We start from the raw sequence: 12,814 nt of genomic DNA, 5'->3' as shown, positions 1-12,814 counted from the left end.
TTTAACCAATTGGTGTCAAGTCGCAACATGTTGTTATTTCTGTCATTAAGACATTAAGGGGCCGATTCAATCGCCTGCAAGCTGCCGCTTGGCAGCATTGCAGGATGTGCCTCTTGTAGCCTATGGAGGTGCGAGCAGAAATCAGTTGTCATAATTGTGCTTATGTGTTTAATTAAATATCCCCCTTAGTACAAGACTTCTTCCACTGCAAATATCAGTGAAGCATCAGAAGAAAACTCAAAATAAAATATAACCTAAACATGTTTTATATAAACAAGTTTCTACATTCAACTTTAGATAATCTTAAAAAATTGTATATTTCCGTTTGTCCTTGAACCTGTATTACTACCAAGGAAAATAGTCACCTAGGTGGCCCCTCGTGTCTGCCGGAAACCTGGCGTTGATCCATGCAGCCATTTTCCCAGGACTCATTTCCCTGACAGCTCCACCCACCAGAGCCCCGAAAAACGCCGGCATATTGTAGCACCGGAGGCTCTGACAATCACACACTTGGGAGTGCTTTCCACTTCTGTCCTGTGATTAGGTCATCTATTAGGGAATTATCTGCCCTCTCGCTGCTCGTCTGTATGGTTCCATATTGTGTCTGACATCCTGCCATTGGTTGGTGATGCTGACCAGAGTTGGCATTGATTCAGAGATGAACGCAATGGCGATTAAGTATGCAGATGAGCGATTGTTTGCCACCGCATATATGCCACACTGCACGTGTGCAGCGTTCGCATTGCTATTACGGACACACATAGAAATCCATCGCCAAGTGAATAACAGGTGGACAGTGTTTGGGGGTGGTCAGAAAAACGCATGCGTGTCTGTACATTAGAACGCCCTTTTATGGGGGTGCATAAAATAGCCACTGCGATTGCATATGCAGCATGAGAGCGCTCTGTGTGCGAGGAGAGCTGCCGAGTCTGCGGCTGATCAGAACTGCCGCCAGGGCAAGATGGCCTCTCGATGTCGTTGCAAACAGGTAAGAAGGCAGCAGTGGGCGCCTTTATGTTTGGGTGAGCTTTGCACACATTAGCATATTTCCGCAACTGTGTTGCGTATGAAAATGCAGCTGCGATCGCTTTGGTGTCCGTCTCTGAATCAGGCCCTGAGAATACACAAAAAAAATAACCACTGCTCCCTACCATCTCTGCGTTTCCTCTCCACCAGTTATCGTCTCATTACCCCACCTGTGTAAGAGAAGCTCCGTGATGGTCTCCAAGTTAATGGAGCAGATCATTAACCTACTGTATTCCTTAGTGCTTGACTATTCTGAAGTCTGTTGAAGCTTGTTTGTGCTGTCAGATGAGAACCATACACGATGGCTATTCTATTTCTACCCTGCACAGTAATGATCTTCTTAAAGTTCAAGAGGATCTATCAGGTATCGGTGTCATTTTTGGATATACGTGCTGCAATATTGGGATCATTTCATGCGTATAGTAACATTAAAGGACAACCACTGTTTTTCGCCAGGATTGTCAGCAAACGTTGGAAAAGCCAATGGGTTTTTAAATGCCAAAGAGAACAGCGTACAATCACCTGTGAGTGGCTGACAGTGCTGTACAACAGAAGGGACAATTATGGTCAGTACCCACCAGGATATGCAGAATGTCGCGACACTAAGTTTAGCAGCATTTTCTGCTCTTCCATCAGCTTCTGTAACTGCTCCATCTGCTGCTGTTTCAGCTGCTCTTGTTTCTGCTGCTGTATTTCTTTAAGCTACAAAGCAAAAATATGATATACTACACATTGCATGTTCATCTGGCAAACATATGCAGCACAGACGGTGTAATGGTTAGCGTTACTGCCTCACAGCACTGAGGTCGTGGGTTCAATTCCCACCATGGCCCTAACTGTGCGGAGTCTGTGCTTGCATGGGTTTCCTCCGGTTTCCTCCCACATTCCAAAAATATACTGGTAGGTTAATTGGCAAATATTAACCCTAGTGTGTAAGTGTGTGAGCATGTGTTAGGGAACATAGATTGTAAGCTCCACTGGGGCAGGGACTGATGTGAATGGCCAAATTTTCTCTGTAAAAGCGCTGCGGAATATGTGTGCGCTATATAAATAACTGGTAATAAATAATAATAAATAAATATGCATTGCATAATAAAGACTTTTGAAAAAGAAGGATCTGAAAATTATTACAGTTTTGGGCCTGATTCTGAGGGGTGTATTTACTAAAGTGCAGGCTTTTAGAAGTGGAAATGCTGCTCGTAGCATCCAAATTCTACTTAACATTTATCTAGCACCTTCTAGAAGATAATAGCTAGAACCAGATTAGTTGCTAGGGGCAACATCTCCAGCTGAGTCTTCAGAAGTCTGAATCTCGTGAGTTTTAGCAAACTGTGCATCTGCCGCAACCAACATGCGCATCTTAGAACAGCTACGAGCGGTTAGGAGTCATGCGTATCTCATGCGCTGAATGGACGTTATTGGGTAGTAACTGGGGCATTCCATATAAGAGCAGCGTCTCTTGGGCGTGTAGCAGAGTTGTGCGTATGGAGTGTGCAGGCCACTTTCACTCGTATCTTCTGCACCTAGCATGGCATAGCAGGGGTGCCAAGAGGAGGGCGGAGCGGGTACTAATTACCTAGGCTTGTTGAAGGGACCCAGAACAGGTCCAGGTCATCGTCCCCTTTTGCAGCACTGCTGAGGGGCACAAAAGTCCCCATGTGCGTCCGCCTGTTCCGGTACTCCCCCTCCCCCCATGCAGTTATCTCTTTTTCTTTCCTTTGCGAGGGATATGGCAACACTCCACTAAATACCCAGGCCCCTGGCAGCTCTCGGCACCCCTGTGGGAGAGTTGCAAAATGCTGCCAGCAGTAATGATGGCTGCTTTCGCAGCTGGGGGTAAAAAAAGAGGGGGGGGGGGTGTTTGCAAAAGGATGCCATCATCATTAGTAGTGGCACTTGTGCCCACCCCATGCTTGGTGCAGAAGGTACAACTAAAACTGCCTCAAACCAACCATCTGTGGTGCCAAATCTGCACAAAAGATATTTCTGAGTGACAAGGACATTTCATTGATATATAGGAACGAAAACAACTCAGCAACACACAAACCAATCAATTCCACTTTTCACAACCTGGAGTACAGCCATATATATTCAATGACTGAACAATGATCTGGGTAAGAGTTATTACATACTAAGTAAACAGAGTGTAAAAGGAACTGGCTCCATCTACCCATTATATTTACAATCCTATTAAGTTACTAACTAGATATAAATAAAATACAGTTTTTACCTGCTCCAGTTTTTTTAAGAGTGGATCATTCAGTTCTTCCCTTAACACCTCGTCTTCTCTGAACAATGGTCTACTTTGTGGCCGGCTTCTACCACCTTCCCATTCCATGTCTTTGTAGACAGACATCTGTCCTTTTGTATCCAAACGCAATTCCATAGCATGGTCAAACTTCTGTTGTGGTGATTTATAACTGGCATCTGGCTCTTCCGAAGGGTCCTCACCCAGAACAGCAAAAGGCACTGGCACATGCAAACCTGACAGGGCGCTGGAAGGCCTCAATGGCTGCACGTTATCATTTAATTCCAGGTTGGGGAAAGCAGGATTTACAATGACTCCAGCACGTGCAATACTGGACATGTATTGTGCCATAAAATTGCTTTCTCCACTGAATTCTGGAGAAGAAATCATTTCTGGCATATTCCACAATTTATGTATGTTCTAAGAAAACTGCACCATTAATTCCATAATGATTCACTATGGAATCATTAAAATCTAAAATATAATAACAAACATTGGCAAGTCAAGTTCAGTTTAAAATACTAAATCATTTATGACACTTGTAGGAAATAGGAAAGATTAATATATTGGAAGTAACCAAGCAAGGCTGTTTTTCAGCTCAATCCCAACTGGTAGGAGACATGGGACCTCATTCAGAGTCTCTCGCAAGATGCGATCGCTCACTGGCAAAATGGGGCCGGATATTGTAATGAAGTGCTCGCACTGCGTCTCGTAAAGACGCCCACTATGTTTCAGCGAGCTACGGCAAAGTGCATTCGCAAGTGTCTAAAGACGCCCCCTTGCCACTCGCAACAGACGTCATCTCCGGGAAATGAAGGATTAATCGGGACCATCGAGAGCCATCGGAGCTGCTCGCAGCCCTCGGGGTTGCTTTAGCCTGCCGCAAGCACTGCGATCAGTGCTGGTTGAAATACATTCAGGTGATGTGTACCATGACGCTACTTTGTAAATTATGCACGCGCTTTAAACAGCGTTATGGTGGCCTGACACGCCTGCGTTCGCACAACCACTCCCCCATTCACAAGCACCTTCCCCTGTTACAACCCACAAACGGCCTTTCCTGTCAATCAACTATCGGGAGTCACTTCCTGCTCGCAAACCGTACAAGCGACGGATTTTGTGATCGCAAGGACTCGTTCGCACAACGAAGTGCACGCATCCGTGGTCTGTTAACATCGGACGCGTACGAGCGTGCGGCCACTTGCGAGAGATTCTGAATGAGGTCCGTGGCTCTAAAGGGAATTGGGTGCCAAACGCCAGCTCCCAGCACTCTCATTGGTGGACATTGCCACCTATTCCACACTAAACATGATAGATACCCATCAGACAGTGACTGCTGCTCTGATTTTATTGGTGGATATGCTCTGGCCAGTCACCAATTACATTGCTGGACACCCACTAAACGGCTTTCTGCACTCTGATTGGTGAATGACCAGCACAATAAACCAATCAGTTTTGAGAGACATCTAGTTAGCGTAACACCTTCCAGACGCTTTCCCTCCGTCAAGCCTCCAGAGAGCTCATGGCAAGCAAGTAAACTACTGGGGTCTGCACTGTAAAGCTACCAGGGATCAGGGAACACAGCGCCAAGCTGTCTCTTTTTGCTGTAATCAGGAAACCAATATATAACTTCTTCTAGCATAGGGAGGCATTAGTGTTTCTGGAAAATTAGCATTGTTACCAAGAGATTAGTAAGTGCATAATAAAGGTAGTCTAGCTTGCATGATGACTTGGGCAGTTACAGTAGAGTGCTCGTTCCCAGGCAGCTCATCCACTACATACAGTATAAAATAAGGTACTTTGTTGCAAAGCAAATAAACAAAACAGATACTAATTAAACAAGCGAGCGTAGCAGGTGACTGGTCCAGTTTAGCACAGCTAAGTTGTTCAGCAAGGATAGAGGTCAGTAATAAACATGGCCTGACTGTATTGGTTACTGCTTTCCATGGGCATATCTATAATGGGTGCCGGCTGGGAACATGGAGAGGGCACCAAGTTCCTGGAGACCTGTGCATACGTAGTAGTCTCTGGCACAGTGCCAAAGTCTACTTTGCAACTGCGTCAGCGAAGGGGGGAGGAGGAGCAAAAAGACTGCACAAGGGCCACCTACTCTCTTAAACCGACCCTGCTGTTTTCACTTAATATGAACCTGCATTTACTATAAACATAGAGGCTGCTGGATCGCAAGATTATTTGTGGAGTGCATCTTGTGTGCTTTGGCTCTGAACCTGCGTCGCAAACTCACATGTGATGTAGTCGGACACAAACCGAATAACTCCGCTGGCTGAACGGACATAACTGGGCTGAAAGTGGTTGTGCGTATTGCACCTTTTTGCAGACTTATCTTTTGTACCAGGACTAGGGCGAGTGGGCACTGATAATGAGGGCAGTTATGAAACGAAACGCACGAATAGGGCCGGCCTGGCCTTAGAGATGTGCACAACTCTGTATGTGGGTGAATACCCGTATTTAGGGGCTCATTTATCAACGAGTTTTATCATACGCAACGGGTTTCAGAACTCGTTGCGTATGATAATGGTGCTCCAGCCAATCAGCTCCCAACTGTCATCTATTTGAAACATGACAGTTGGGAGCTAATTGGCTGGAGCACCATTTATCATACGCAACGAGTTCTGAAACACGTTGCATATGATAAAACTCGTTGATAAATGAGCCCCTTGGTTCTGTGCACATTGGGCAGGAGCAATTATAGACGACTACCATTTCATTCTGTCAGGTTCATACTGAGATGGGAGACGGATTTTCCCTAAACAGCAATTCTTGCTTACTTCCAGGTTTATTCTTTCAACAAAACATAATCTGAATATGTTACTCCCATTACATAGTAACCCTTCCTATAATTCAAGTGTTTTTCTGGTATTTTAAATCGGTGGTTTAAGGGGAAGCACAATACTACATGAGCATTCGGCGTTCCTAATAAACAGTTGTGTCAATATCATTTAACACTAATTAATGACTGTGTCAATATAGATCACACAAACCTACAGTCGTAATATTCTAAAAGGTCATTAGAAATACCCTTCCGGTCAAAGAGCAAAGGGGAATTTTACTCTATAACATATGTGGTGTAATGGTGCGTACACACTGGGCGATATTACTGAGCGATTGCACGATTAAGACATGGTAATCGTGCAATCGCTCAGTAATTGTGCACTATAATGATGGAAACGAGCAGCGATGCGAGCTCCCGCTGGTCGTTTCCGACATTGTCCATCGCCTGAACATGCAACACAATCTGTCGATAACGACAGATTGTACATGTTCTGTGATGAGGGAGGGAGCCTACATGATCCGACTGATCGGGAGCTGAATGATCGCTCAGTGTAGGCACTGCAGGGGACCAGGAACGATGGTACAATTACGATGCCGTAATCGTACTGTCTTTCCTGATCGCCCAGTGTGTACACACCTTAAGAGTTACCGTAATCTAAACTGATGAGGTCACTCACATATTATACCAATGTAACCACTTGTCTAATGTATGGAAATGGACAGATAACAGCTCAGTTAAGGTGCGTATCCACTAATAGACGGAGAAACGAGAGCATGATTACGACAGTGTAATCGTGCTGTCGTTTCTCCGTCTGTGATGTGCCTACACTGAACGTTCAGTCGTTCAGTGTAGGCACATCCATCATCCCCGCACATGCTGAATCTGATATGATCGTTAGGTTGACCAGCATGTACGGGCGATGATAGATGTTGGAAACAACCAGTGGGCACGCGCATCGTTGGTCGTTTCAGACATAAATGTGCTCAATGCATGCATGATTTGCACGCGATTGAACGATAATGACGTCGTTATCGTTCAACCGCCTGCAAATCTCGCTTACTTAGTGGATACGCACCTTAAGCTTAATATACAAATTATTTTCATCTCCAGCAATTTTGCAAAAGTTCATTAAACAGAGAATATATTCTCACAGCATCGTTAAACAGAATGCATGCATAGTAATGGGTAGGTGCAGATATATGGGACAGTATTTCATGTTAAGGCTGAACACTCATTCAAATATTTGTGTTTACATATGTAACCTATGCACAGCAGTGCCTGCTACACAGTGTGAAGTTATGGGAAAAGTGCAGCAAGTTACACTGCGGCAAATACACCCCAGACTCATAACGCAAAGTAACTTTTATCCACTTACCTCCAATACTTGCTGCACTGCAGCTGCTCCCCGGTCACCCAGGCACCAAGCGAGTATTATTAAATACCCAGTTACCATCTACTACTGCCAAGCCCAGTGCAAACAAAGCTGTCCACACGAGAGTGTGGCAAGGGCTGCCGGGAAATGTAGTCCTGTACTCTGCTCCGAGTGTAACATGAACCGGTCACACAGATGGAAGGGACTACGTCTCCCAGCAGCCCCTGCGGAAAGTACGTTGGCTGATGCAAAGGATGCCGGGTGTTGTCACCGGCGGGAGCGGGGAGTCCTGTGGCGCTCTGACTTGAGGTTATAATTTATCCGCTCCCTGTACAGTAGATTGTGGTATTAACTGTGCAGCGTGAAAGTGCGGGTAAAGGTTTACCTGTGCCCATGTCTACGCGGGTATGGTCTTACCTGTGCCCCTGTCTGTGCCGGTCTGGCGTTACCTGTGAATGCACCTGTCTGCGGGTATGAGCATACCTGTGCCCATGTCTACGCGGGTATGGTCTTACCTGTGCCCCTGTCTGTGCGGGTCTGGCGTTACCTGTGTATGCACATCTCTGTGCGGGTATGAGCTTACCTGTGCCCATGTCTATGCGGGTATGGGCTTGCCTGTGCCCCTGTCTGTGTGGGTATGAGCTTACCTGTGCCCCTGTCTGTGCGGGTATGAGCTTATCTGTGCCCCTGTCTGCGCAGCTATAGGTTTCCCTGGGCCCCTGTCTACGTGATGTGTGCATGTGGTTACTTAGGTATGTGGTTACCGGTGCCCATGCCTATGGGGGCATGTGGTTACCTGTGAATGCACCCGTCTGTGCGGGTATTGGTTACCCATGTGCCTCTCTATACACGTGATTGCCTGTGTATGCGATCATGATCCCGGCGGAGGGGATGCCAACGCTTACAATACCGGCGTCAGTATACCAATGCCAGCATCCCGACTGCCGGGATGCCGGAGGTAAGTAGCGGGGTGGGGGGGAGGGCTAAGTTTAGGGGTTAATGGAGCAAATGCATGAAGCTCTGGAAAGTGATGAAGTGGAGAGTGATAAACTACCAACCAATCGGCTCCTAACTGCCAAGTTACAGGCTGTGTTTAAAAAATGACAGGCGCTGATTAGTTGGTTATCACTCTCCACTTTATCACTTCCCAGAGCTTCATACATCTTCCCCAGGGTTAGGCACTAGAGGGAGTGGGAGGTTAGATTCAGGCACCAGGGATGGAGGGTTAGCATACCGACCACCAAGTGTCGGTATGTTAACCCTGTGGGGATTCTGACTGCCTGGCTCCCATGTGTCGGTACCAATTCTGTGTATGCACCTGTCTGTGCAGGCATGTGGTTACTTGCGTATGCACCTGTCTGTGTGGTTACATGTCTGCTTGTGTGCACCTGTTTGTGTGGGCATGTGATTACTTGTGTGTGCACCTATCTGTGTGCATGTGGTTACTTGTGTGTGCACGTGGTTGCTTGTGTGTACTGTACGTACCCCTGTCTGTGCAGATATGTGGTTACCCCTGTGCCAGAGTACACAGGCATGTGGTTACCTATGTGTGCCCCTGTCTGTGTGAGCATGTGGTCCTCTGCCATTGATGAAGAGCCATCGGATCACTGCCATTAATTGTGGCAAACCATCCATGGTTGCCAGCCATAATTGGTTATTGGCCATCCCTATGGTACGCCACAATAATTTAGAAGAGGATACACACATGCTGGAAATATTTCTCTGATGTACAGTACTGTACCACAAATGATCTAGAAATATATTTCAAACTTTCTACCTTAGATGTTGCAGCAGGGCACATATATATTTTACTATTTACGTCCAATGCTGAATAAGGCCCTTTCTGGGTGCTGCTAGCTTCACAGAGGCATATTAAGTGTCTTACAAGATTACCCAGTGATCTCTTCCACTGTTGCATTAAATGTTGCTGTCATCACTGACTGGGTTGGGTACGAGATGCCGACTGTAGCCAACAGAATTTTGTAAGTATACTAACTCATCCCGCAGCCTAACCCACCCCTGCAGCGTAACCCTAGCCCTTCCTTCCCGCAGGCTAATCCTCCCCCTAGTGCCTAAACCTAATACTCACTGTTGGGATTCTGGAGCCGGGATTCAGACTGCTGTCGGGATTCTGGCACCAGAGCTCTGACCGCCGGGATGCCGACTACATCCCCATTGACTATTGCATATAGGGCAGTGTACTCACTAAAAAATGTTCAAAGGCCACTGATAGGTACCAAACAGTATGAGTAGAAAGCAATCCACGAGTTCATGAAGTCACTTCAAACATGGTTTAAAAAAAAAAATTTTTATATATATATATTTTATTTATTAGTAATTACTAATTTGTCAGTACTATTTAATGAAGTGTATATATTGTTTAAGGGGAGTTGCGTATACCTCATACCTCTCCCATTGCCCGCTCATATCTTTTCCAATGTTCCTCTTATAACTATTCTTTTCTACTTCAGGGTCCATAGGGTATCCACAGGATACCTTGAGGTATAGGCGATGGCGGCAGACATCCAGGCACCACAGAGTTAAATTTTCAGCCTCCCAGGATGCACTGGAGTCCCTCTCCTATACCCCGCCCCCGAGCCTCAGGCCACTCAGTTTTCGTCGGTGCCTGGCCGGACCAGTCGCACCGTACAGAGGGGGGTCTTTTCAAGGCCCCTGAAGATTTCTTTGCAGCTGTGGCTGCACAACTAGAGTGCTCCAGCATAGGACAGTCAGTATTGACGTCCATGCTGTCACTCCTACACCTCACCGGTACCAGAACGCCGGTACCGATCCGGGGATGCTGGTTGGTAGCTGGGGTCACAGCTAGCGGTGACCCCGGCTACCTGGACTGTGGCCGGATGCACGGGGGACAAGGTAAGCGGCGGGGTCCCGCGGTGGGCACCCGCCGGTAACACAGTCCTTTTTGGTCCCCAGGCAGGGGGCTCCCTGGGGACCGGCTGCGCGTGGGGCCAGGTACTGATCCTGCGCCTTCCACTAGACCACCAGGGACAGCGGACCGCAGCATGTGCGGTACAGCGCGGCGTCCCAGGGGTTAATAGCAGGCCAGGGGAGAACGCCTTCCCTGTCTCACAGCCGGCGTCTCCCCCGCTGCACAGTGCCATTCCACAGCGGGCTGTGTCAGCGCTCCTCCCCCGGGCCCGCCTCCTCTCTGCTCCTCGGTGGCCATTTTCTCACTACATGTGCTGGGAATGACAAACGCTGCTGGAAGTTGTTACAGGTGCCATTGCGGTCCGGGTCCCCCGCATACCTCTCCTTCAATAAGGTCAGTGTATGCAGCACTGTTTCCTACCAGGCTCTGGTCTGTGTAGTTGATCGCAGTGCTTGTAATGCAGGATGTTATCTGTGCATTGTATGTGACTTAAATGCTAGCGCTGTTGCCTGTACTTTCATTTCTGACTGTCAGCCTTTTTTCCTATCCCTGTTCTTCTGCTACAGCCCTTGCGGTGCGGTGTTGCAGGGTGTTTATTACCTCACAGTAAACGTGGTTTTTCTGTGTGGGAGGTCACATACGCTCCGTTCACAATCCTCATGTCTGAAAGTGAACGAGGATATCCTCTTCCAGCTATAATGTACTGATATCATGTGCAGTTAGCGGAGGGATATGTAGACGCTGGGGGTTTATGGAGGGGCATGTTGTATTATATATCACGCCCCATTTCTGTCACTGTGCCTGCACAAAAAGGGACCGCCCTCGGCTGGCTAAGATGCTTACAGCCCTTGTTGGCAACGCTCCCTGCGTTTCCCCATAGGGGTTATCGCAGCGAGTGGTGGTCTCATCACATGCAGGGGTCCCTGGGCAGTTGATGGTACCCCAGTGTATCCTGTTTTTCGCCCCCCCAGGTCTCGCAGGAGCCTGTGTGGGTGAATTTATTGTCCAAATGGTATAGCACCTGATGGACGTTTTGCAGGGGGAGTCACCATTTCGGCCTTCTAAACGGCCTTTCGGGTCTCAGACGGGTAAGGACAGGACGTCTGATGACGGTGACATTATTGACTTTTTCAGACACAAGCCCCTTAGTGCAAAGGAGGCGTAGTCTGGGTCTAAAGTATATATACCTGGCCTTATACGGGCAGTCCGTGCGGCTTTGGTTATTACATATCCCCCGTGGCTAAATCCAACTATGCCTTCTTTAAGGATAAGGGTGTTGCCACTGTAATTCCTCTATCTGGTCAGGTGGATCATTTAGAGGAGGCGTGGAAAATCCGGGTAAGCGGTTCCAGCCTCAAAAACGGTTGACCTTTTGCATACCCCTTTGCGGATAATTATTTTTCCGAATGGGAGTTACCTTTACGGGTAGATTCTCATGTTACACGCCTAGTGAGGAGTGTTACGTGGCCCATGCCCTCCAGGTCCTCCTTGAAGGAGGTTACACATTGCAAGGTGCAAATATATCTAAAATCCAATTATTCCCTTGCTGGAGGGGTTTCCAGGCCGGCTATGGCCGTGTGCTGGGGGGCCAGAGCCATGGAGCGCTGGGTAGGTAACTGGATCTCTGCACACTGACTCTCCAGCAGAGCAGGTGGATAGTGGCAAATTCTCAGAGACTTAGCCACGTTCATAATGAGACAGTCTTACATATAGCCTGCTCTTTTCCAGAATCTCCTCGGCAGCAGTAGCGGCTCGCCGCTCCCTGTGGTTGCGCTCATGGAAAGCAGACGCAGATACCATTTGGAATGCTTTGCCTTTTACGGGACAGGTCCTGTTTGGCCCTCATCTGGACACAATTGTGGCCCCGCAGGCAGCAGCTACGTCTGCCTGTCTGCCATTGGCTACAGTCCCATTGGGGTCTGGGGTTTTGTCTTTTCGGCCCTGTGAGGCCAGGGTAAGTCTAAAATATAGCTTTCCAAGACAGTCAGTAGCCAGGAAATCTGCTCAGCCATAAGAACAGGCTTGGATTACAAGACGTCCTACTCCCAAATTGGACTATAAGCCTTCAGCCTCACGGGACGGGCCTCCTCTCGGGGGACCCCAGAGTTGGAGGCCGGCTTCTCCAGTTCGCCCAGTGCTGGTGTCTGACCTCCTTGGACACTGGGGTAAGAGAAGTATTTTTTTGAATGTATGTCCTCTCCTCCCGGTAAAAGCCTCTCAGACGGTTTTTCATTACAGGTCTTCTGTCAATTCAAGACAGGGCCCTGTAATTTTTGAGGGTGTTACTCTATGCTACAGGCAGGAGTTATAGTACCTATTCCGTTGCCCCAAAGGGGAACGAGGTATTACTCCATCCTCTTTCTGGTATGGAAACCCAATGGGTCTTACCTGGAAATCCTCAACCTCGAATCCTTTAACAAATTCTTAAGGGTTCCTTGGTTCAGGAAGGGGACCCTGCATTCCATCATTCAATGGAGCCTGGGA

At 47.7% G+C, this 12,814-nt stretch overlaps 2 protein-coding genes across 3 annotated transcripts in view; one reads left to right on the top strand and one right to left on the bottom strand.

The window, feature by feature from the left end:
* Positions 1-7,615, bottom strand: part of CPAP (centrosome assembly and centriole elongation protein) — a 56,659-nt gene extending 49,044 nt beyond the window's left edge. The window contains exons 1-3 of one of the 2 annotated variants that reach the window (XM_088458540.1): positions 7,444-7,615; positions 3,257-3,748; positions 1,605-1,728 (exon numbers count right to left, since the gene is read on the bottom strand). In XM_088458540.1, coding sequence (XP_088314666.1) covers positions 1,605-1,728; positions 3,257-3,673 — 541 coding nt within the window. In that variant the 5' untranslated portion in view covers positions 3,674-3,748; positions 7,444-7,615. The remainder of the gene's footprint in view (positions 1-1,604; positions 1,729-3,256; positions 3,749-7,443) is intronic. The other variant, XM_088458541.1, reaches the window with a different exon arrangement.
* Positions 7,616-7,672: 57 nt separating this feature from the next.
* The window catches only part of PARP4 (poly(ADP-ribose) polymerase family member 4), a 271,504-nt gene continuing 266,362 nt past the window's right edge, over positions 7,673-12,814 (top strand). Inside the window, exon 1 of the mRNA XM_088458553.1 lies at positions 7,673-7,749. The gene's annotated coding sequence lies outside the window, so the exon portion shown is untranslated. The remainder of the gene's footprint in view (positions 7,750-12,814) is intronic.

This window comes from Taudactylus pleione, unplaced genomic scaffold (genome assembly GCF_031769625.1).
Source record: "Taudactylus pleione unplaced genomic scaffold, aTauple2 ptg000842l, whole genome shotgun sequence".
Classification (NCBI taxonomy): domain Eukaryota; kingdom Metazoa; phylum Chordata; class Amphibia; order Anura; family Myobatrachidae; genus Taudactylus; species Taudactylus pleione.
Note: the sequence above shows the minus strand (reverse complement) of the source record. Positions and strands in the feature narration are given on the sequence as shown.